The 26,059-nt window shown below is 44.3% G+C and overlaps 1 protein-coding gene across 15 annotated transcripts in view; it reads right to left on the bottom strand.

The window, feature by feature from the left end:
* The window catches only part of NFASC (neurofascin), a 256,804-nt gene that overhangs the window by 182,580 nt on the left and 48,165 nt on the right, over positions 1-26,059 (bottom strand). For 12 of the 15 annotated variants that reach the window (XM_043963345.1, XM_043963351.1, XM_043963349.1 and 9 more), the window contains exon 1: positions 1,059-1,210. The exons of 2 other annotated variants lie outside the window; for them this stretch is intronic. In XM_043963345.1, coding sequence (XP_043819280.1) covers positions 1,059-1,186 — 128 coding nt within the window. In that variant the 5' untranslated portion in view covers positions 1,187-1,210. Of the gene's footprint in view, positions 1-1,058; positions 1,211-21,438; positions 21,760-26,059 lie in introns of those variants that run through there. One more of the 15 variants, XM_043963348.1, reaches the window with a different exon arrangement.

The following is a 26,059-nucleotide window of genomic DNA, read 5'->3' as shown; positions in this document are numbered from 1 at the left end:
CCTGTCACAGCCACAAAACTTCTCCAGAGGGGAGGCTGACAGGCTCACCACCCACTGGGGAGGAGTCATGCTGATATGACTTCGGGAAGGGTGAAGTGACAGGGACAGAGGCCAGAGGCAATGCTGGGCTGCTTTGCTAAGCCTTGGGCGGGCTCTGAACAATGAGAATCCCAAAGAGACAAGGCCATCCTTCCCGGCCCCCTCCCCCAGAACCCTCGGTCACTTAACCACTTTCATCTTGCTGTTCATCTTGGCTTGATTCTCAGTTGTGTTCAAGCAAGCCAGCTCTTGGCCCGGCCTCCTCACCCTGCTCCCTCCATCCCCACATCTGTCTTGCTCTTGTCTGTTTTTCTAGTAAAGCTTTCTCCCACCTGCCTCGCCACCCCCCCCCCAAACCTTCCCAGACAATACCTTTGTTCTGCACTATATGCCCACCCCAGCCCCAGGCGTACAAAACGCTGTGTAGTTTTTGTGTTTGGGGTTTGTTTGTTTTCTCCCTGCCAGTGTCCTCTGGGATTTATCAGAGTTGGTCTAAGTCAGGGGTTCTAAACCCTTTTTGTGTCACTAACACCTTTGGTATCCTGAAGAAACTTATGGACCCTTTCTCAGAATGATGATTTTAATGGCATAACATAAAATAAAGGATAGTTCAAGTACAATTAGCAAACTACTTAAAAAGCAGGTCTCCAGACCCATCTTAAGAGCCCTGACCTAAATGATCTCTACATTCTGTGGTCCATCTCCCCACCCTCCAGCACCAGCCAGGCCTGGGAGCTCCTGGGGGCTCCAGACAAGCCTCCTCCCAAGACAGAGCCCCCACCCATCAGGCACTGGCTTTCTGAATGGAGCTCTCCTTGGTTAGACATGCTCCCAAACAGGAGACACAAGAGGATGTGGGGAGAACTGGACCAGGCTTTGCTTCTGAACCAAAGGAAGGAAAGAGACGCCAGGGAGCTAGTGAGTTCCTCGAAGCCAGGTCTCCAAGGTTCTCGTTTTCTTCCCCTCCCCCAGCACCCCACCCTTCTCCCGCTCAGAGAATTGAGGCAGGGACGACCTACCTCGGGCTTGGGCGGGAACATCCCTGGGGGTGGGTGGGCATGGGCAGAAGCACTTCATGGGACCACAGGCCGCTGGGGGGATGAGGCATCTGGGGAGGCCCCAGCCCCAGCCCTGGCAGGGGTACCATTCTGGGGAGTACCCCAAGCCCCAGCCCCACATCACCTCTGTGACAAACAGCCTCAGCACAGCCTGCTCCTGGCAAGTCGGCTGCTGCTACTGCCTCCTCGGGCCCCAGGGGAGCCTCAGTTGCTTGTATCCATAGCAACCAGCAATGGTGAAGAGCCCTTCCTTCCCGGTGGGGAGAGGAGGGGATAGGATGGGATGGGAGGCCCTACGTGTGCTCCCTGCTCGCTTGCAGAGGAGAGCGGGGCCCCTCCTCCATCAGGAAAGCCCCGAATTCCTGGGTCCATTTTCTTATTTGTCTCTTCCTCACCAAGACACAAACAAAAAATGAAATAGACACAGAGAGTGAGCTCCCATGGTCTCCTGGATCCTGGCCTTTTTTCTGACTTCCTTCTTCCATTCCCACATTGCTCACTGCCAAAATACCTGGGGACTAACCAAGTGCAGCAGAAAACTTCTCCTGGGACTGAAGGGGACCTTGGACAATTGTCTTATCTACTCTCCTGCCTCAGGACACAGATGGATCTCAACTGTAAATAATAACAGCTGACATTTACTTGGTATGATTAACACATATTATCTCATCTTGGGGGAGGGTTACATTTGAAGCAAGAAGGGACCGTGAAGGCCATTTAGTCTACCCCACCCCCACCACCATTTTACAGAAGGAAGAAAACTGAGTCTCAAGGAGGCAGAAACGTCTTACCCAAGGTCATGTAACAATTAACAACAATAACAATAATGATAATAAATAAGATCTGGGAATAGGCTTTGAGATCTTTGGAAGAAATGAATTGCAGTAACCCAAAAGGGAATGTGTTAAGAACTGCTGATGAAAACCCCTTAGCAGGGCAGTGGCAAAGACAGGTGGCAGAGGGGGATGGCCAAGTGATTAATTCAACAAATATTAAGCACCTATAATGTCAAAGGTGGCAGCTAGGTGGTTCAGTAGATAAAGCATGGGCTTGGAGCCAGGAAGACTCATCTTTCTGAGTTTCAATCTGGCCTCAGATACTTCCTAGCTGTGTGACCCTGGGCAATTCACTTCACCCTGTTTGCCTCAGTTTCTTCATCTGTAAAATAAGCTGGAGAAAGGAAATGGCAAATTTCTCCAGTGTTTTTGCAAAGAAAACCCCAAATGGGGTCATGAAGAGTTGGGCATGATGGAAAAATGACTAAACAACAACAAAATGTCAAAGGTACTATAATAGGAATATACATATCAAGAAAGAGTTTCTACCCCTGAGGAGCTTAAAGCAAACCAGGGGGATAAGACATGCTTATGATTTAATGTAATGGACTGCTTTAAGGTGGGTTGCCCCTCACATCACTAAACAATGAACATTTATTAAATGCACACTATGTGCTGTGCACTATGCTCAGACTGGCCTGGGCCTCACTGAAGGACTTCAGGCAATGACTGGCTGGGGAGACTGCAGAGGGGCATTTGGCTAGACACAGGTTGGATTGGGTGTTGTCTGCAATCTCATCCAACCCTGAGATTCTGTGAGTCTGGAGCAAGCACACACAGCATTAAGTGCAGTGCCTGGCATAGTGAGCGCACAGCAAATTCTACCTGACTTGACAGAAGTAGGATGTAAGAAGGACACAGGCAAGCATGACAGTACTTGGAGTCAGGAAGAACTGGGTTCCAGTTCTACCTGATATAGACATGCATATATGTGTACATATACACACAAATATATGCACATGTACATATATGTATCCATTCATACACACACACACACCCCAACCAGGCGACCATAAGCCAGTCTCTTAAGCTCTCAATGCCCCAAGGCCACTGTCTAAGATTGTAAATTACAAACCAGCTGCTGATCTCCATCCATCTGGGGAATTTCTACATCAGGGAGTTCCCCATGCCTGTGAAATTAGAGGGAAAAAAATAGGGGGGAAGTCCAGACAAAGCACTCAAGGAAAACTGAGAAAGGAGATTACACTTTTAATTGGGGAGATGGGAGGTAAAAAGTGGAGAAGGATCAGGGCTGACTTTTTGGAGGAAGGAGCTCTTGAGCTGAGGAGGTGTAGTATAAAATTAGGCTACAAAGACAGGTAGAAGATAGATTGTGGAGGGACTTTATTGGCAGGCCGAAGAATTTATTTGGTTCTTGGGACACTGAGGAACTGCTGAAGAACTCTGAGCAATGGAGTGATGTGGTCAGACCTGTCAATGAGGAAGATTGTTTTGGCAGCCGCGAAGAAGACGGATGGTGGAGGGGGAGAGATGGGAAGCAGAAAGACTAGTTGGGAAGTTTTTCCAATAGTCTAAAATGAGGAGGTTGGTCTTAGGGGCCTCAGCAGTCCTCTCCGGCTCTTGATCATCCCAATGTAATGAGGATCTAACTCTGGGAGGTTATGCTGCAAGTGTGAGTGAAGAGAACCTCAGGCAGGAAAACAATCTTGTGGAACAGAACTGACAGTATTTAACGCTTGATTGAATATGGGGAGTGAGAGAAAAGAAGGATTATCAATGCAGAGCACAGAGGGACCTTGGGGGGCCATCTTGTTCCACTCCCTTATTTTACAGAAGAGGAAATTGAGGCCCACAAAGATAAAATGACTTCCCCGAGGTCACACAAGTAATGAATGTCAGGTGTGATTTAAACAAAAATCTTCTGACTTCAGAGAAAGTTGTTGTTCAGTTGTGTCCAACTCTTTGTGACCCTATTTGGGATTTTCTTGGCAAAAATACTGGATTGGAGGGGCAGCTAGGTGGTTTAGTGGATAAAGCACCAGCCCTGGATTCAGGAGGACCTGAGTTCAAATGTGGCCTCAGACACTTGACATTTACTAGCTGTTTGACCCTGAGCAAGTCACTTAACCCTCACTGCCCCACACACAAAAAAATACTGGAGTGCTTTGTCATTTCCTTCTCGAGTTCATTTTACAGATGAGGAAACTGAGGCAAATAAGGTAAAGCGACTTGCCCAAGGTCACATGACTAGTAAATGCCTAAAGTCAGACGAATCTTCTTCTTCTTTTTTTTGGTGAGGCAATTGGGGTTAAGTGACTTGCCCAGGGTCACACAGCTAGTAAGTGTTAAGTGTCTGAGGCTGGATTTGAACTCAGGTCCTCCTGACTCCAAGGCCAGTGCTCTATCCACTGCACCACCTAGCTGCCCTCCAGAGACAGTGCCCTCTCCACTATACCACATTAACCTCTTAAGGAGTCAAAGAAGCACAGCAGTGCTATCAATGGACAAAGAAGACAAATGGAGAAAAGCATGACCTCACACTGCAATATCAAACTATAGGGGAACAGGAAAGAAGGGGATTATCTTTTAAAATTAGATTAAATTTATTTTTTGTCACATTTTAAGTTTGAACTGTTTCCCTCTCTCCCTCCACACCTGTACTAGAGAAGGCCACTATTTTAGATAGATAGATAGATTAGATAGATAGATGATAGATAGATAATGTAAAACCATACTATATATACTTCTGTTTATCACTTCTATTTCTCATTTCTCTGGAGGTGGGTAGCATTTTCCCTCATGGGTTCTTTGTAGTTGATTTGAGTATTTATGATACCCAGAATATCTTAGTCATTCACGGTTGTTCGTCAAACAATATTGCTGTTACTGTACACAGTGTTTTCTTGGTTCTCCTTATCTCACTCTTCATTTCATGCAAGTCTTTCCATTTTTTTTCTAAAATCAACCAGCTCATCATTTCTAACAGCACAGTAGTATTCGATCACAGAAAAAGAGATTTAACTTAAACTAACCTCTCTGCTCTTGCCTCACTCCTGGGCAAGCCTAGGGGCATGATCTGCTATTTGTCAAAGCCATCTTCTTTTTCCCTGCTCAGCGGAACCTCCAAGGAAAATGCAATACATAAAGGGAAAACATTTTCAGAATGGGAAATCTTCTCCCCTCTGCCAATTCCACTCCCCACCCACTGTTGATTTTCTGGATTTTGTTCAATAAAGCAGAAGAGAATAACAAGCCATCAGAACACAATCCAGCCAGGGCAACAATGACCAGGCTTCCAGCTGGGGATGAATTTCACTCCATGATGCCCAGATTGGTGGATTCCCTTGTTCTCAACTCTGGAGAGACACAGAATCTGCATGCATCCGTGTGTGTGTGTGTGTGTGTGTGTGTGTGTGTGTGTGTGTGTGTGTAGAAGGTTGAGGGAGCCAGACCAGGGTCTGCTCTCCTCTCTCATTTCATCCCAAGGAGAGTAGGATAGTTTATTTGTTTTATTTGAATAGCCAGAGCTAGGAATGCCCTTTTCTGAACATCTCCACCTGTTGACATCTTTTTTTCCTCTTTAAATTTTATTTATTAAATATAAATATTTGTAGTTATAAGTTATGAGAGTTAGGTTTGTGTTTTACTTCATTTGTTTCTTTTCTATTGAGATTAATTTTTTTTTCTTTTAAGTCAATACTTTTTGCCCACAGGTTTTATTTAAAGGACTTTGTTTCTTTTCTTTATTTAAAATTTTTTTTAATTTAAATTTTTTTTTGTTTAAAGTATTTTGAAGCAACTTTCTTTCTTTCTTTCTTTCTATCTATCTTTTTTGCGGGGCAATGAGGGTTAAGTGACTTGCCCAGGGTCACACAGGTAGTAAGTGTCAAGTATCTGAGACCAGATTTGAACTCAGGTCCTCCTGAATCCAGGGCCAATGCTCTATCCACTGCACCACCTAACTGCTCCCCTCCTGTTGACATCTTACAGAGCCTTTAAGGTCCAACTAAAAAAATCTTTCATGACTCAACCCCTTCTTCCCTCACTACTAAAATCAGAAGCAAAAACTCCCACTGGATTTCACAAAGCACTTGGTTTGTGCCTCTTGAGTAAGAGTCCTGGATTAGGAGAGGCCCTAGGTTCTAATTCTGTTCTTGCCACTTACTAATTACATGCTTGATCTTGTTATTGTTGTTTGTTCTTCATTCTGGAAAAGGATCAGTGACATCAGGGAGGTGATGTCATGACTTGCAGTAAATTGGATTTAAGGGAGGTAGGGCTGTGCAAAGTCACCAGCCTCACTCTCTCTCCTCTAGAGCCATCCGGGTCCAGTGGCATGACATAAATCAAGAGTACTGGAGACGACCCCAGATTATACAATCTTGAGTGAGTCGCTCAGTATCCTTAGGCCTCCATTTCCTTATCTGTAAAATGTGGGAATTGAATTTGATGACATTTAATGTCCCTTCTAGCTTTAAATCTGTAAACCTACAATCCTATCTCGATTTCTTTTTTTTTAGACAAGACTAGTGATTTCATTGGTAATAGGAATTCCTTCATCCAAGGCAGATAAATTTTAGAGTCACCCAGAGTGGGGGTGGGGGACACTAAGATAATAAGTGACTCACCCAGGGTCACACAGCCATATGCTAAAAGGGAGGACTCAAACCAAGACTTTCATGACCCTCTCTACAGTACTCCACACTGCCTTTCTCATCACCCCAGGGTAGCTTCCATTCACCCAGTGCTTTATAAAGGCTGTTGTGCTTTCCTCACCATGCCCTTGTGAGGTAAATAGACAGTATGACTATCATTAATACTATGGAGAAACTGAAGCCTAGAAGGGGTAAGTGACTTGATGAAGGTTACACAGATAGAAAGAGTCAAGAGCAGGGATCCAAACCTAGGCCTCCTGACTGAATTCCTTAGGTGCTACACTTCCTTCCCCTTAAATACCACTAGGATCACAGATTTAGGGCTGGGAGTGACCCTCAAGCCTTCAAGTCAAATCTCCTCGTTTTATAAATGGGGAGCCAAATCCAAGAGAGATGAAGTGATTGGCTTTGGGTTACTTAGCTAGTATTTGAGGTGAGATTTGAATCCAGGTCTTTCTGACTTAGAGTCTGTCACTATTCACCACTCCAGTGGTGCCAAACTCAGTACAAATGGGGGCCCTTGTAGGCTGCATCTTTATTTAGTTTAAAAATGTAATATTATCTACTTTTATTGTGTTTTTATTTATGTTGCTACATACTTCCCAGTTTATTTTAATATGATTCTGGAAGCACTGAAGGGTGTTGTGGGCTGCACACTGCCTGGGCATGAGTCTAACACAATAGCTTACACCATGTTGCCCCTTCATGACCATATGTAATTATGCATTATCACTCAGAGTAGTTCTACTTCTAGCCATTAAACTTTTTTTGTTTGTTTTTGCTGAGGCAATTGGGATTAAGTGACTTGCCCAGGGTCACACAGCTAGTAAGTGTCAAGGGTCTGAGGCCGGATTTGAACTCAGGTCCTCCTGAATCCAGAGCCAGTGCTCTATCTACTGCGCCACCTAGCTGCCCCTAGCCATTAAACCTAATGAAGAGAGAGAACATCTCTGACCTAATCATTCTGTTTCCCCTTATCTGTGGCACAATGTCCTGGTGTAATAGCTGGCCATCCCCTCTTCAGAGCTGCTCATCCACCTTTGGTGTCTACCTTCACCCAACTCTCACCTATGGCTCCAAGAAGCTGTAGCATGTGCAGTGACCATATCCCGATAAAACTGTCTTGACAGATGGGCTAAACCAGGTTGAGGGGAACAGACATCAAACCTGTCAGTGAGTTAGGGGAATGTCTATCCCAAGCATGTGAAAACTTCCCCTGGCAGAACGGGTGATGGAAACAATTTGTTCCAATGGCCATGAAGGCAGTTGAAGCAGACAACATGGAGCACTTAGATCCTGGTCAGACACTGAAGATGCCAAGGGTCATCCACTGCATCCCAGGCCATTGCTAGTCATCCTGACTTTTGTCTTGCGACTGGACTTCAATGACTCAGGAAGAAAGAGTGAGGCTGATGACTATGCAACTCTGCCTTACTTAAATCCAATTCACACACAAGTCAAAACATCACCCCATGATGTCCTCTCCAAAAATGAAGGACAAACAACGATAAATAGGCAGGCACTAGACCCACAATTTAATTAGTATAGAGAACTCTTAGGTAAGGAAACTCCCCCCACAAAGGCTGGTGTTACATCTTCTCTGAAACTTAGGAGAGCTGAGAGGTTACCTGCCCAGGGCTACATAGTGTGTATGTCAAAGATGGAGTCTGAACACAGGTCTTCTTGCCTTTGAGACCAACCTCTATCTGCCCCACCTACTGCCTCTTATTTATGTAGTCAATATTTGTGGAAATTGAAGTGTCTTTGACCTAAGGGAATGAGGGTGTCCTAACGTAATGATCTCCTGCAATATGATTCCAGAAACTCCAGGAAGCTAAATGGCCTGACAACGACCACAGTGAAAAAGAAAATATTTCCCAAGAAAAAAGTCTGAAACCTTATTTCCCAGGAAACTTTAAACCCCAGTTACTTGTCAAAGATTCAGCTAAGAATAGTTGAGAATGTAATTTTCTGTAGGCAATCAGCAGGAAATGGAATTGTATCCTGTTCCTGTATCAGAGCATAGAGGCAGGAAGTACAGAATATACCAACATGGGTTTGGATGGTACCTTTCTTCCAAAGGGTTAAATGCCCTTTTGCTACATTATCTTTTATCACCCTGGAAGTAATGAGGTTTTAGAAGAAAGGCTGATTTTCCCTTACTATGCATATTGGGAACCTGAAAATAGAGAGAGGTGAAGCAACCTGCTCAATATTACCCAGAAAGTCAGTGGCAATTAACCAAGCATTCGTTGCTGCTGCGTAGTCATTCAGTCATGTCTGACTCTTCATGACCTCTTGGACTATGTCTCCCAAAGTCTGTCTAAGTTCATATTCATCACTTCCATGATACTATCTATCCATCTCTTCCTCTGGCACCCCTTTTGCCTTCAATCTTTCCCAACATCGGGGTCTTTTCCAATGAGTCCCATCTTCTCATTATGTGGCCAAAGTATTTAAGCTTCAGCTATGGTATTTGACCTTTCAGTGAGTAGTCTCAATTAATTTCTTTAAGTATTGACTGATTTGATCTCCTTTTTGTCCAGGGGACTCTCAAAAGTCTTCTCCAGCACCACGATTCTAAAGCATTGAGTCTGTGGGCACTCAGTTTTTCTTATGGTCCAACTTTCACAGCCATACTTTGCTACTAGAAAAACCATAGCTTTGACTATAAACACCTTTGTCAGCAAGGTGATGATGTCTCTGCTTTTTAGTGTGCTGTCCAGATTTGCTAGAACTTTCCTTCCAAAGGGCAAGCGTCTTTTAATTTAAATGGCTGCAGTTGCTGTCTGCAGTGATCTTTGAGCCCAAGAATATAAAACCTGATACGGCTTTCACCTCTTCCTCTATTTGCCAGGAAGAGATGGGACCAGTTGCCATAATCTTAGTTTTTTTATGTTAAGCTTTAAATCAGCTTTTACCCTCTCCTCTTTCATCCATCAATTGTGTGCCTACTGTGTTCCATGCATAATTTTAGGCACTGAGAATGCAAAGAAAAAGTAAAACCATCCCTGCCCTCGAGAACCTTATATTCTAATGGGGAGAAACAATGTGCACATACATAGGTACACACGAGACACATACAGAGTAGACAGAAGATAGATCCAAAACTCAAGCCTTCTTCTTCTACTAGACTGACTTCTCTCCACTAGACTGACTCTAAAGCCCTGTTGGCCAAGCCAAGCCACTTTAGACAACTCCTTTCTTCATATTGTCAGAGGACAGAGATGTCTTCAAAAGAGGAGGACCAACAAGTGTCATAGAATCTTAACCACATACCCACTGCCTAATCTCCAGATCACAAAACACATTCACAAGGTCATAGAATTGGGGGAGATAAATGACCCAAGGGAATATCTACTCCAGAAGAGGAGGAAACTACAAGGTTCCTAGAGAGATAAGTGAATTGTCCAGAGTCACACGGGTAGCAAACAACAGAGCTAAGCTTTGAATCCAGATTTTCTGGCTCCAGAACTAGTACTAAGGAGTACTAGAAAGCCACTACAAGAATTTTTCTTCTTTGATGCATTTTTCTATATCTCCCACTGGGGATGGAGCAACACATAACTTTCCCACCTATAACCTAAACTACATCTGTTACAGGTAAGTTGTTTTCACCCAAAGCTGCTCTGTCAGCCTCTTTAATCCATGCATGGGGGGGGGGGGCGCTCCTCTAAATCTAGCTTGCTTCCTTAGCCTCAATTCACTGTGTTCTCCTCAAGTTAGGTTGAGGAGAGTTGGGTCTTAGAAGTTAGTTCTCCACATACTATGATAAATCTGTCCTGATGATAAGTTCTCTGACTTTCATACTAGCAACTATACTGCCAGGGATGAAGGGAAGAACTCTATCAAGAGGGCTGGAGGAAAAAGAGGACCATCTTCTTGCCCAGCCAGCCTCTGCCTCTGAAAATAAATAGGATTTCTCTCTCCAGGGTGTCACATACATTTCCCAGACCAAACAGTAATTGAATCTACATGTTCATATCCTTCCTCAATGGCAAAACACCCCTCACCCCCTTCCACCCCCAAAAAAATTCCACTGAAAACCTTGATTTCTCTATTCCTCAAATTCTTCTAGGAGCCAGAATACCAGAAGTGACCACAAAAAATAGGACCCAGAAAAAAAATTTTTTTAAATTAAAAAAAGAATAGGACCCAGAAGCAGAGAGCCAAGCCTGGTGTAGGAACAAGCAAGATGGGCAGCCAACCAGAGGGCAATGCAAGGACTTGCTCACGAGACTTTTCCTAAATGAAAGAGACTTTCTATAGACCTTATCATCAATACACCAAAGGCTTTATATACAAATCTTTCTAAATTTATTGATATCTTCATATATTATATTCGTATTTATATATTTATATTCACATATAAATATATATGAAGTCTATAATTTTGTACTACGGTGACTACAACAAAGACTCAAAGCCTCCATCAGACAGTAGCATACAGGAGGTGAAATTTTAAACCTCGCCTCCTGTGTATAGAGGTTCAACGAGGCTGAAAGCTGAGTGCCCAGAGCCACTCGTGAGGGATTGTGGGAAATCAGGAGAATGTCATAGAGACTCAGAGATTTAATATTTGAACAGGCTCTTAAAGGTTATCTAATATAATTGCATTTTACAGATGAGGAAACCAAAGCCCTGAGAACACAATGATTTAAAGCCCCATCTCCTGACTCCATCTCCAGCCTTCTGTCCATTGTAGCACAGGGACGCTCCATCCAGGAGAAGGGATCCCTGTTCGCTTACAGGATGGGGATCATAGGTTTGTACATGGACACCTGAAAGGGGTCCTTGGGGCCATCTGGCACAATGTCCTTTCACTGGTGAGGAATCTCAGGAGACAGAGAGGAAAAATGATTTGTCCAAGGACACATAAGTGAACCCTGGTCCTGTGTAGTCCAGCAGACTTTCTATCGTACTACACTGCCTCAGGATGCTAAGCATGGCTTGGTCTGCATCTCTCTTTCAATGCACCAACTGTGCCTTCAAGTGATGAGGCAGTAGAAATTGGAAAGTTAACTCCTGAGGACTGAGTCAATTGTCTGGGTTTTCTTAGCAAAGATAGTGGAGCGGTTTGCATTTCCTTCTCCAGCTCATTTTACAGATGAGGAAACTGAGGCAAACAGGGTTAAGTGACTTACCTAGGGCCACACAGCAAGTAAGTGTCTAAGGCCACATTTGACATCAGGTCCTCCTGACTCCAGGGCCAGTACTCTATCCACTCTGGCACCTAGCTGCCCCTGCAAAAGGCTAAGTAATGAGATCCAAACCAGGAATCAAGACTTCTGGCTTCCTCTGTATACTTGGGGCACACTTTTGAGCTGAGCCTAAGAGAGCTCTACAACATATGCCACCCTCCACCTCTCCCTGGCACCTTCAGGACAGCAGAGTCTAGCAAACAAAGGCCCACCAGGGGTTCTCCTTCCCAGGTTGGTAGAAACCTCAGTTCAAAATCTGTGTCCCTCTGAATGCTCCTTCCAATCCCAGCTAATAACATCCTGTCACACTTGGGGGACTTGGGGTGTGTGTGAGTGGGCTGGATGCCACCTGCCATTGGCTGAGGTGGATTGTTAGACACATTACAATGTCATTTACCACAGCTCCCTCTACAAAGGACCCACAGCAGGGGAGCTCGAAGGGCTGGGGAGTGTGTGTGCCTGGGCTGATGTCAGAAGAGCAAGCTAGGAGGGGGCAGGGCAGCCTGTGGAGGCTGGGGCTGCAGCCTCTGGCTCAGGAGTTCTTAACCTTAGCTCACAGGACCCTTGGGCAGTCTGGTGAGGCCTGAGAACCCCCTTCTCAGAACGGTGCCTCTAAATGCAGAGAATTAGAGGCATGGGATTACAAAGGAAACAAAAGAGAGAGGAAAGAAAAATGTAAATTCTCTTTTCCTATCCAGGTTCACAGGCCACCCAAATACTATCCATGACTCCTTGGGGGTCTCTGCACCCAAGGTTAAGAACCCCTATTCTAGTTGATGTGCTTTTCCTGAAGAGGAGAATGCATTGTCTAGCCTGGATGCTCTTTTCACTGGCTGTGTCCCCTGAGGAGGGAAAAAGCAAGTACCCTCATTTTCCAGTCCCTAGATTAACTCGGGCATTAAAATGACAGTGTTCCTCTCCCCCAACACACACACACACACACACACACACACACACACACACACACACACACACCTACCTTCCGCTATCCTTTGGGTCCCAGAACTCTCAGCTATTCCAGAAATTAGGTGGTGCAATGGCATAGAACTGGACTTGGATTCAGGAAGATGAGTTCAAATCCTGCCTCAGACATGTACTAGCTGTGTGACCCTGACCAAGTCACTTAATTTCAGTTTCCTCATCTATAAAATAGGGATAATAGTAACAGCTACCTCCCAGGGTTGTTGCAAGGATCAAATGAAATAATATTTGTAGAGCGAATATCAAAGTGCTATATAGATGGGGCAGCTAGGTGGCACAGTAGATAAGAGTACTGGCCTGGAGTCAGGAGGACTCGAGTTCAAATCCAACCTCAGACACTTACTATCTGTGTGATCCTGGCAGATCATATAACCCTGTTTGCCTCAGTTCCCTCATCTGTGAAATGAGCAGAAGAAAATAGCAAACTGCTCTAGTATCTTTGCCAAGAAAACCCCAAATGGGCTTATGAAGAGTCAGATATGACTAATTGACAACAACCACCACCTCCCAGGGTTGTTGTGAAGATAAAATGGGATAATATTTATTAAGCATTTTGCAAACCTCAAAATGCCATATAAATGCCAGCTATTATTATTATCACACCTACTTCACAGGGTTGTTGTGAGAATCAAATGAGATAATGCATGGGAAGAGCTTTGTAAACTTTAAAATGCCATATAAATGGTAGTTCTCATTATTCATACCCCACCTGCCTCCAGCTAGAGTATTTTACACACCTGAAAAGTCACCCTGAGAAATGGAAAGTTGGATGGGACTATTTGGGGCTATGACATTGAGAGGATTCCTTTGCAGATGTGATATGGCCGAGTCACCCTCTGAGGCGTCTTCTGAATATGAGATTCTGTGAAGTTCCAGAGCTATTGATTCCTCTGTCTCTTCCTATGTCTGTGTTCCAGAGTGCAAGTAAAGGCTACCAAAGACTCCACTGACCTTTCAGAGATGTTTCTTTTAAAAAGAGGAATCTCCCTTGAATGGACAGGTGGATCTCATTTCCTAGGAAATGGGTCTCCTTCCACACATTAGCTCTAGAAACCCACAGCCCCAGAAGCTCCCCGCCAGACACAGAGTCCAGGGACACCAAATCAAAGGGGAAGGGAACACAGAGAAGACAATTCCTATTGGGCTTGCTGCCAGGTTTCTGGCATGGGGAGCCATGCTCTAAGGCCTGCCTGGCAAGCAGCACCTCCTGCTGTGTTAACAATGCCCGTCTGAGCTCGGAGGAACTAATGGAGGGCACATTAAAAACCTGAATTATTTCAATACTCCCCATAGTGTTTTTCCATAGCCAACCATGACAGTGGGAAGAATGAGTTAATGTCCCCTCAGAGCAGAGACTTCTCTGCGGAATCCAGAGCAGCATCTTCCTTCCTGGGTCCCCGGCCAGTGCCCAGTATTCTGCCCCTGCTTGGTTAACTGTGTGGGGCTGCTAGTCGCCCATAAACAATTCACTTTCTGCTGCCTTGATTCCTGGAGCAGGATGGGTTGTATACTCTGCTTGCTCCTTCAGGGTCCTAGGAGGACAAGCTTCTAAAATAGGGTGAGAGGGAAGGAACCTCAAAGGGTCACCAAGTCCATCGGAACTCAAGGTCAACCTCTGTGCCAGGAAGCACTTCCTGAAGTCTGACCCAGATACTTCCTGCTGAAGTCAGAGTTCTCTTTGCTGTCCTCAGCGGAGATGGGTCCTCTTGCCAACTGCTCTGGCAGGAGCGCAGCCGAGGGGCCTGCAAGTATCCCTGGGTGGTCAGCAGGTCCCTCTAGAAAGCCTCCTGCCCCACCCCACCCCCCACCCCCCAGCACCGCCAGTGATGGGAGTCCTTCACCAAGAGAAGCAAACGGAGAGGCCACAGGAGTGTTTAAGGAATGCAGGGGACCGGGGACCGTTTGGCCAATGTGCTGCTGAGCTGGAGAGAGTCGGGGCTCTGAAATAGATCACAGGGAGAGGTGCTCCCGGGAGGAGGCTGACACTTCCCAAAATAGGCACCAGGTCGGATGGGGCGGAAGCAAGATCAAAATCAGGAATCTGCAGCATGTGTGGGAAGCCAAGGGGCCGAGGAGGGAGCTGCAGCTCTGAGAAGAATCCTGCAGGTCAGGGTGAGAGATGGGCTCCCCAAGAGAACACAGTGTGTGTGGCTGGCGGGGGGGGGGGGGGAGGAGGTATGAGGGGGCTCCAAACCCCACCTCCACCACTCACCTGTGTGGCCCTGGGCAAATCTGTAAAAGGAGGGAGTAAGCCTAGATGACCCCTGAGGTCTCTCATCCCGGCTCAGTGACTGCTCCGTAATATTGGTTTACTCATTGTGTCTTCCCATCTCATTCGACATAACAGCAACTGCTGTTAGTTTTCCCCTCCCTGCTCATGCCCTGACTTGTACCCCAAACCTCCACTGCTTATGCATATGACTTAACTTCCCATTTCACAGACTGGAGCCCTCCCACAGGAGCCTCAGCAACTGCCTTCCTCACCTCCTCGTGACTCTTCAGTGTCACCAACCCACTCCTTTCTCCTCCTCTTCTGTCACACAAGAAGAAATATCCCTCCTTGTTTGGGGTCACCCTGTAACTTATGTCCTTGATAGCATGTCCTCCTGGGTCCTTTGGGACCTGGTCCCACCCCTTCATGCATCTCTTCTGCTGGGCCCTACCTATCCAGCTACCATCTTGGTTAGGTCTCTACAATCCTCAAAAATAAAAAAAAAAAAAATCCTCTCTTTGACCTTTCTACTCCACCCAACTACTGCCACATCTCTCTCCTCCCTTCATTTACTAATTTCCCGTAAAAAGTCATCTATACTACAAACCACCAATTCTTCATTCCCTACTCTCTTCCCAACCCATGGCTTCGATCCCCATGACTCTTCCAAAGCTTCTCTCCCAAAGGTCACTAAGGATATAATTGCCAGATTCAGTGGCCTTTTCCCTGTCCTCATTCCAACCATCTCCTGGAGACTCTCTCCTCTCTTAAATTCAACTTAATTCAGCAAACAGGAGGTGTCACTTAGAATGTCAGGCCTGGTCAGGGTGAGATGCCAACTAAAATCCCACCTTCTATAGAAGGCCCTTCCCAACCTCTATGGGTTATTTATTTCCTATTTATCTTGTCCATAGCTTGCTTTGTATAAATTTGTTTACATGTTGTCTCCCTCATTAGCTGGTGAGCTCCTTGAGGGCATGGGCTGTCTTTTGCCTCTTTTTGTATTTCCAGGGCTTAGCACAATGCCTGGCACATGGTAACCACTTAATAAATGTTGACTGACTGAGTTCAACAAATATTTACTAAGCAAACATGTTGTTTGGAGTTCTCTGTAAAATTAGGAAGGTATGAAGTTTTGATAAGACAGAACTCCTGTCCTCATAAAATCTACAGAGGATAAGGTCGCAGAGAGATATTAAAAATGATATGTGTTAAGTGTGACTGCCTTTGGTGAACCTATGTAAGGACATGGACCACAGTTCTTGTTGGAGGCAGTGGACAGAGTGCTGGATTTGGAGTTGGGAAAGCCAGAGTTTGAATCCTTCCTCAGACATTAATAGCATTGCCCTGGACGAGTCATTTAGCCTCTCTCAGTATGAGTTTCTAATAAGGAAAATGTGGATAATAACACCTGCCTCAGAGAGTTATTGCGAGGATAAAACCACATCATATGTATAAAGCATTTGGTAAGTCTTAATGTGCTACATACAGATTAGCCAGGATTATTATCATGGTCATCATCATGCATCCCACAGGATGCGAAGGCATGGATGGGTTATGATTTGCATTACTGGAGAGAACATCCAGTTTGGGGAGATCACAGATCCATTGAACTACTGGTATGGCGGAGGTGCATTCAGGAGATGCTAAACAAAGCATCATGAGAGGTCCAAGGGGGAAGAAGAATACTTGCTACCTTCCTTCAGAGACACCCCCACCCAACCCCCATTTCCCAACTCTCCTAAATCTTTCACTAGGTCTTTTCTGCCTCTTTCATACCTTCTTCTTCTTCGGTCCATCTAAAGCAGGTGACCCTGAGGTTCTGCCCTGAGACTTCTTCTCTCAATTCTCTCCTTTGACAATTTCTTCCACTCCCCAGCTTCAAATATCACCTGTATGGAGATGATGCCCAAAGTTGGCCCTTGTAGCTCTATCCTCTCTTCTAAGCTTATACATCCAATGGCCTTTAGGACATCTCCACTGGGATGTGTCTACCTCACATGTACTATGACTCAAATAAAGTTGCTTTCATTTCCCTCTGAAGTTACTTCTCCTTCTGACTTCACTATCTTTGTCATCATTACCACCTTCAAAACCTTGGTTCTGTCTTTGAGTCTTCCCTTTCCCTCACTTCTAATAGCCAATCATTTATCAAATCTAGTCAATTTCACTTCCTCCATCGTTGCCTCCTTCTCCCTTATCACTGTTATTGCTCTAGGGCAGGCCCTCATCACCACATGCTTGAAATGGACTAACAGGGGCAGCTAGGTGGCGAAGTGGATAAAGCACCGGCCCTGGATTCAGGAGGACCTGAGTTCAAATTTGACCTCAGACACTTGACACTAGCTGTGTGACCCTGGGCAAGTCACTTAACCCTTACTGCCCTGCCAAAAAAAAAAAAAAAAGAAAAAAGAAAAGAAATGGACTAACAGACATTCTAGGACCCTGGCTTTTTCCTCCTTTATTCTATTCTTCATAAGACATTTTAGAGCTGGATGTTCAATATGTCCAAAACTGAGCTCATTATCTTTTCCCCAAAACCTCCCTCTCTTCCTAACTTCCCTGTTAATGTCAAGGGCACCACCATCCTCCCAATTACCAGGCTTAAAACCTAGGTATAATCAATCCTACACTTCTCACTCTCTCATACTCCCCATGTCCAATCAGTTGCTAAGTCCTATTGATTCTGCCTTTGGAGCTCTCTCATATGTGCTCCCTTCTCTCTTCTGACATTCTCATCTCATGCCTGGATTATTGCAACAATATTCTGTTTAGTCTCCCTGACTCAAGTCTCTCCAGACTCTGGCCTATCTTCTACTTGGCTGTCAAAGTGAAGTTCCTAGAGCACAGGTCTGATCATGTCATCTCCCGATTCAATAAACCCCAATAGTTTCTATTACTTCAGGATCAAATATAAAATCCTCTTGGACTTTTAAAGTCTTTCATAACCCAACCTCTTTGCAGTTTTCACACAAGACACTCCATTTCCTGACTGAATTTTCACTGGTTGTTCCTCTATGCCCAGAATTCCCTCTGTCCTCATCTCTCCACCTGCAGACTTCCCTAACTTAGTATTCCATCTAAATCCTTCAAGAAGCCGTTTCCAATTCTCCTTAATACTATGACTATCTCTGATTGATCCTGTCTTTTTCTTGTTTGTACAGAATTGTTTACATGTTGTTTCCCTCACTGTACCATTAGCTCCTTGAGAGCAGGAACTGGGGGATTTGTTGTTGTTTGTTTTACTTTGTATCCGCAGTGCTCAGCACAGTATTAGGTACATAAATAGGTGCTTAATAAATGCTTGGAAACTTGACTTGACTCATCTAGAGTTCTGCTCCAAACCCTTCACTAGATCCATTTTGCCTACCAAGTAAAGTTAAAACTCCTGAGATTCTAGCCTTTCCCAATATTCCACAACCCTGACTTTTCAGCCTGTTCATATCTTCACTCAAACTAAACTCGGTGTCTTGCCAACTCTTACATTTGGTCTGTGCCTTCTCCTCTGTGTGGCTTTGCATGCTGTGTCTTACCTGAACTTACTATACTCTTCCAGGACCCAGCATAGAGCTGCTCATTATTCTTATTACAATTAGTATTAACAAAAATAACAACAACATAATTATATTTATAGCATTTGTGTGGCAATTTAAAACACTTTACACTTTCAAAACACTTCACAAATATCTCATTTTATCCTCTTAATAATCCTGGAGATGGGTACTATTATTATCCTCATTTTACAGATAAGGAAACTGAGGCAGACAGGGGTTAAATGTCTTGCCCCAGATCACATGGTTAATAAGTGTCTGAGATAGGACATGAACTCACATCTTTCTGACTGTAGGTTAATGCTTTGCCTGCTGCATCATATAGCTGTACTTGTGTACGTTATAATGGGGATTCCTTTTGTGTATGACCACTAAGGTCCCATCCAAATCTCAAATTCTGTGATTCTGTGAAACACTGGTTGAAATGAATCATTCCTTGACTTAACTACTCTCAGTAATACAATGATCCAAGATAATCCCAAGGGACTAATGATGAAGCATACTATCCACTCTCATAGAAAGAACTGATAAAAAGAGCACTTGTGGATTGAATATATATAACCTATATCAGATTGATTGATGTCTTGTGGAGGGGGGAGGAAAGGAAGGGAGGGAGAAAAATTTGGAACTCTAAATCTTATGAAAATGAATGTTATGGGGCGGCTAGATGGCACAGTGGATAAAGCACCGGCCCTGGATTCAGGAGGACTTGAATTCAAATTCGGCCTCAGAGACTTGACACTAGCTGTGTGACCCTGGGCAAGTCACTTAACCCCAATTGCCTCACCAAAAAAAAAAAAATAGAAAAAAGAAAATGAATGTTGAAAACTACCCTTACGTGTAACTGGAAAAAATAAAATAAATGTTTGTTGCAAAAATAATAATAATAAAATATGCAATACAAAAAAAAAGAATCATTCTTTTTGATTTCAGGGACAGCATCTCAGGCCTAGGCCTAACATTTCAAGAGCCACCACAGTAGTCATACAACATCATAACACTTCCTCCTTAAATTACACAAACTCTCTCATACACACACCCTCATACTCACCTTTCTACACACCCCAAATCTCCCAATTATGACAAGATGTTATTCACAGGCATGGAAGGAAACTTTCAGAAGGACAAGCATTTCAAACTGAATTTTCCACCAACATGGGAAAGAGAATGTCTAGTGGGCCTTTTCTTACTGGGATCTTCACTCCAGAAGGTGGTGGGTAGAGGTGAAGGAAGGCATGTGTGCAATCCTCTTACGCTCGGCTCAGAATTGCACCCCCGTAACCAAGCTTCCACACAATTGCTAGAGTTACACACAGAGTCACTGAATCCTGCAATATCACACATGATTGAGAGATCCCCGTGTCTGCCCGCCTGCTTCCAGATAGGACTGAGATCTGCATCTTTCATACCTTCTTCACCACCTTCTTCCCCTACACGCTACTCAGCTCTTTTCTCCAGACAGGACTACCTCCCAGGCCAAAGGGGAAAGGTATCCAAACACCTCCCAAACCTCCAGACACACAAAAACGTCCGGAATGATGGGCCAAAACAATCCCCATACAGGTGACCTAGCCTTTCTGGGGGGCTTCCTGGTCTGCTGCCTCACTCTTTCCCTTCAGCAACTGGTGAGAGAATTCCAACAGGGCTCCTGGGGCAAGACATTCATTTCATCAACCATGTCCATACCCTTGCCCCACCCAGGCTGTCCCCCGTGCCTGGAATGAACTCCCTCCCCACCTCTGTCTCTCCAGAAATACAGCTTCCCTCAAAACTTAGCTCAAATGCTGCCTCCCACATGAAGCCAGTGCTTCCTGACCTCCAAAATCATGTCATCCATGTTTATACATGTAAGAATTGTCTCCCTCAATAGAAGGTAAGTTCCTTGAGGGCAGGGCTGATTCATTTTTGTCTTTGTATGTCTGGCATACAGAATGACACATAGTGGGCACTTAACGAATATTTGGTGATTGAACACTATCCTTCTCTAAAACTCAGCAAGGTGAAAAAGATGATTTCTTTCTCTCCAACCATAAGGCCTGGCAGATGTTTCCCTCCCTCCTCCCTCTTCAGAGGAGTAAGAATGAAAGAAATAAATCCTCAAAACCCTTTTCTCCTACATCCCATTCTCCTGTCTTATCTTCCCCATTCCACAGTGAGAATTCCTCCATGTAGACGAAACTCTCCATCTCTCCAACAACAGAGCTCTGCTGATCCAGGGGCAGGAAGTAGCTTGTCCCTCCCTCTCCCTTCCACCTTCATCCATCCCAGCTTCCCCTCTCACCCCCAGCTCCAGATGTGTTATCCTGCCTAAGCTCTGCCTCTAACCTAAGCCAGCCCCCATTTCAGCTGGGACAGTGAGAGAGAGATTATTCAAAGGAGGGAAGAAGATGTGGGGCCGGGCCATTGCATGGAAGACAAACAAGATACCCAAGCCAAAAACACCACCCAATCATAGCAGAGACATTTCCAATGGCTCCTTAAAAAGGAAACCACAGGAAGCCTGGGAGGGTAATAGCAACAAGGGTAGGCAGAGCTAGAGGAAGAAGGAGACCCCTTCAACACTCCCAGGCCACAGAGATGTAACTGAATTAGACCCAAATCTCTCTGGTCCTTGGTCCCACTGGGGAGATTATATGAAGGGGAAGAAGACACTGAGAAGAAGGGACAAATCAACTCTAGCCCTCTTCCATTCTATACAGGTCTGTGACAGCAAACAGTTCAGTTCCATGGCTATGTAAAGTCAAACAAATGGAAACAAACACACACACACACACACATGTACACATAACTGCTGGGAAAAATACCCAGCTCTCGCACAGCATCCTCTGGTTTGTTTTCCTTTTCTCCCAGATCTCTTAATCTTCTAATGGGAGTTTGGAGGAAAAGAACAAAAGCATGAAAAGCCAGAATAGTAGGGTATAGGAGGGAGGATTCCCCATCCTACCTCTCTGCAGGTAGCATGCTCCTGTTTGTCCTGGATCTTCTTAGTCTCCTTTGTCCCACTCCAGAGTGCCCTCCATGGAGAAGTAGGTAGGGAAGTGGGGAGGAGAGTGGAAAACTAGGAGCCTCTCAAGCCCCCCACCATCCCAGCAAGGAGACAATGTCAGAACAAAATATTCAGATCTGATGCTTCTTCCCTTGAGCTCTGACCGCAGGGCAAACACTGCAGCCCTGCCCAGTGAGGAGTCAGAATAATTAAAGATTCCTCCCCACTACCAGCCAACCTCCTCAGCCCTCACTGGCATAAACAGAGCATTATTATTATCTCAAGCCCACCGCATCCTCTGAGAGTCCAGTGAATGGAGCCCTACACAATACCACTTGTTTATTAATAGCCACTCTCCCCCTCCCTTCCTCCCTCTGAGCTCTCTCTCCTCCCTCTTTCACCCTGCCCCATCACGCCCTTCCTCACCACTGGGTCCCCCTCATGCATAATGGAAGAGTTGTCTGACCCATGACACAAGCTAGGCTGTGCTTCTCCAGCACTGGAGTGGGGGCCAGGCAGAGAGAGGTACCAGGCTGAGCCAGGCTCTCGGGGCTAGGGGATGAAGACCCCCAATTCAAGGACCCAAGACATAACCTTCTGTTGTGGGGGAGATAGCAGTAGGTCACAAGAGGTAGGGACTGGAACACCCGTCACGAATCACCTTCATGCTCTCAAATTCACTCATTTATTCAACAAATATTTATTGAATGCTCCCCATGTAGTGTGGTGGACAGCAACTGACCTTGGAGCCAGAAAGAGCTGGGTTCAAGTCTGACCTTTGACACATGCTGCCTATGTGATCCTGAGCAAGTAACTTAACCTTCTGGCCTTTAAAGCAGCAGTATCAAATACCAGATGAGTCAAACACTTGGTCTGTTGCAACAAGAACCAGGTTAAAATGTAATTGGGAAATACTTAACAAAATAAATAAAAATACAATAAAACATAGATAACATGACATTTTAAAACTAAGCTGGGGAGGGGGGAAGGAAGGGAAGGAAGGAGGGATGGAGACTGGAACAGAAAAATCTAAACAAAAATGTTTAATCTGGGGGCAGCTAGGTGGAGCAGTGGATAAAGCACCGGCCCTGGAGTCAGGAGGACCTGAGTTCAAATCCGGCCTCAGACACTTAACACTTACTAGCTGTGTGACCATGGGCAAGTCACTTAACCCCAATTGCCTCACTAAAAAACAAAACAAAACAAAACAAAAATGTTTAATTTGGAAAAAAATTTTTTTTAAAGATGGGGAGGGGTGTGCTGAGAAGGGTTCAGGAGGCATATATGTATTTATATACACACACATAAATATATATGTTGCACATATAGGAGTTATTTAGGTCTTATTTATATAATTATAATTAAATAATTTTGTCATATATATTATTTATATAAATTGATATGTATACATTATTTATAAAACAGTTATTTTAAGATCAAAAATACTAAGTTATATATATTAGAATATATCTAGGTATATCTAAATGTAATAATGTAGAAAATTTACATTATATAAATCATACATGTGTGCATGTATATATTATATCTATGTTTGATATATGTATAAAATATAATTATATATCACAAATAAAAATAAAATTTTAAAAGACACAAATAAATTATCAAAACAAACTAAGCCAATATGTAGCCAGAGGAGATCCTTATATATGGATTAGTGACACCCTGCATCCCTTTCCTATTTGAGGATAATACCACTGCTTCAAGCAATTCTCTAAAACTCTAGGTTATAAAGAGGTTGGTTTGAATTGGAAGTTGTGCGGACCTGGTTTGTCTTGTGTGACCTCTGTTAGAAACTTCTTAAGGGCAGAGACCATCTTGGTTACATGTATTTATATTCTTAGGGCTCAGCACATAGTAAGACCTTAATAAATGTTGTGTGTCAAATCTCCCTTTAAAATGCTATATATATATATATATATATATATATATATATATATATATAAAACAAAACAAAACACCAAGGTACTATATAAATGTAGTTTATTATGAAAAAAAAAAAAAAGATGAGCAGGATGCTATCAGAAAAACCTGGAAAGACTTAGATGAGCTGATGCAAAGTGAAATGTACCATATATAAAATAACAGCAATATTGTTAAGATGATCTGCTGTGAATAACTTAGTTATTTTCAGCAATATAATGATCCAAGACAACTCTGAAGGACTTATGAAAAATGCAATCCATCTACAGAGAAAGAACTGATGGTACCTGAATACAGATGGAAGTGTTATTTTGTTGTTATTTCTGTTTTCTAAAGTTTTTTTTTTTATCTTCTATGTTTTGCACAATTGTACATGTATAACTTATTTGAATTGCTTGAGGTTCTTAAGGGGGGGGATTGGAAGGAAGGAAGAGAATTTGAAACACAAAGTTTTAAAAATAGATGTTATAATTTGTTTTTACATGTAAGGTGGGGGCAAATTCTGTTGTGTGTCTATCTATCTGGCCTCTTAGGTTCCTTCCAACTCTAAGACTCTATGACTCTACAATAATAGTTCATTATTGTTGCATCCCAAGTACCCTTACAATGTCTTGCTCATAGCAGGTACTAAAAAACCTTGGGGTTGAATTGAACTGATAAAGGGAAGGAGGAAGGGCACCCCAAGATGGGGTCAAGGACTAGTACAAACACCCAGGGGCATATGGAGAGAAACAAAAGACTGGGAAATCCCACCTAAAGAGCAAAGGGCTAAGGTTCTGGGACTCATCAGAGATTAGACATCTTGGCATTTGGTGCCATCTTCTCAGCCTCTGGTCATGCATGCTGGGTAAGGATGGCTCCTCAGACAGAATTGACACAGTTCTTGACAGTTCCCAGCAGGGACCTATACCCTCTCATGCTCATAATCACTGGCTTTCCCAGTTTCTCTCTTCACCAAGGCAGCAGGAGCAGGACCAGCTGCCAGAAACAGAGTAATATAGTAGAAAGAACATAGGATTCTGGAGTCAGAAGAATCTGCATTTGAAAACCCATCTTCTCTAAGTAATAACTGAGACTTCCTACTTCTAAGACCCTGGGAAAATCTTTCCACCATTTCAGGACCTCAGTGGCCTCATCTATAAAATGAGGTGGTTGGTCTCAGTAATATCTCAAGGCTCTTCCAGCTCTAACCCCAGGCTCTCAGAGCTATTCTGGAAGCAGAGGCAGTTCCCACACCAACTAGGAAGGCTCTAGGGGTATTCTCATGGGAGAGTGGACTCAGGAGCAAAGCAGACCAAAGCAAGGGAAGGGAGAGGCAGAGGCACAATGAGGGAGGGGGCACAGGCGAGAGAGGGGGAAGGCAGCCAGACTGAATGTGGGTCACATTTGCAAAACCCAAGTGGCCATCTCCAAGTGGCTGACACACAGCAGCTGCAACAGCTGGCATGCCCTTGAGGAAGGTTTCTGTCCAAGGCAGGGAAGCCATACAACTCCAGCCAGCCCCCAAATAACCCCGAGTTGTCCCGATTCCAACCCACTGCTCATCTCTGGGGCCAACCTGATTACAGATTCCCCCAGGCAGCCCACTCTCTAAAAACTAATCACTGGGTATAATGCTTTATTGATTTGGGGGAGAATAAAATAATTTCTAAAAGACTTTGGGCCTCTGATTCCTAAAATGAGGCAGCTGGATTCAGTGCCTCCTTTCAGCTCTAAATCTATGGACTTTATGACCAGAAATAGACAAATGAAAGCAAGTCATCTAGGAATTTGACTAGTGAACAAAGGAGAAAGACCCTTGAACAGACAGGGCTGGAGCATTATAGTAGTACTCTCAATGGCAATGAGGCAGGATTGTATGTTGGGGGGAGGGAGGCAAGGATGGAATTCTTGAGTTGGTTCAATCCTGTGTCTATTTGACAGAGGAAGGAAGTGAAGCCCAGACAGTACATATGGCTTACCTGAGCTCAAATAACAATCTGGATGTGGGGAAAGCTGGGTCAGAATTCACTGACCTATGTGCATAAGGAGCTTAAGGTGCAAATACTGAAATGTGAATCCAGACACCCAGCTTCTATCCCTGTATATGCTACTTGGTCTGGGGGGAAGCCAGGATAATATCTATGGAACTCCTTTTATTAATTCCAAGACAAGAATTCTCTCTGCCCACCCTACCCCCCCTTTTCTTTGCCTTTCAGGAATGCTAAAAAGATTTTTTAAAAGATGCTTTTGAAATGATAGGAATGACTCAGGTCAGGCTCATAGGTGTTTGGGACTGGGTGGGGGTAGCTCTGACATCCTTCCCCTTCCCTTGGGGGATAAACAGGTATAGGTAAAATACTGACATATATAAACCACCTACCATTAGCAGGAGCACTTCCTGCCCTGGGGCAAAATCAAAGGAAAATGGTGGGGGTTTTTGACTGTTCAAAAATCCCTGATCCAAATATTGCTTTTCTTGAGGGCTCACCTCCTTCTTAGAAAATCACTCCTTCTCTGGAAGCCTACAAGGGCAAAGCCAGGAAGGGGACTCTCAAAGCTCAAACAGGTATTTCCACTTTAGCCAGTGGTTTCTCCTCTTTCTTTAAGAGGTAATCCCCCCTACAGCAGTTCCTTAATGGAGGCTGAGATTTGCACC

This window comes from Dromiciops gliroides, chromosome 4 (assembly GCF_019393635.1).
Source record: "Dromiciops gliroides isolate mDroGli1 chromosome 4, mDroGli1.pri, whole genome shotgun sequence".
In the NCBI taxonomy this organism is placed as follows: Eukaryota; Metazoa; Chordata; class Mammalia; order Microbiotheria; family Microbiotheriidae; genus Dromiciops; species Dromiciops gliroides.
This window is presented reverse-complemented; position numbering and strand designations above follow the sequence as displayed.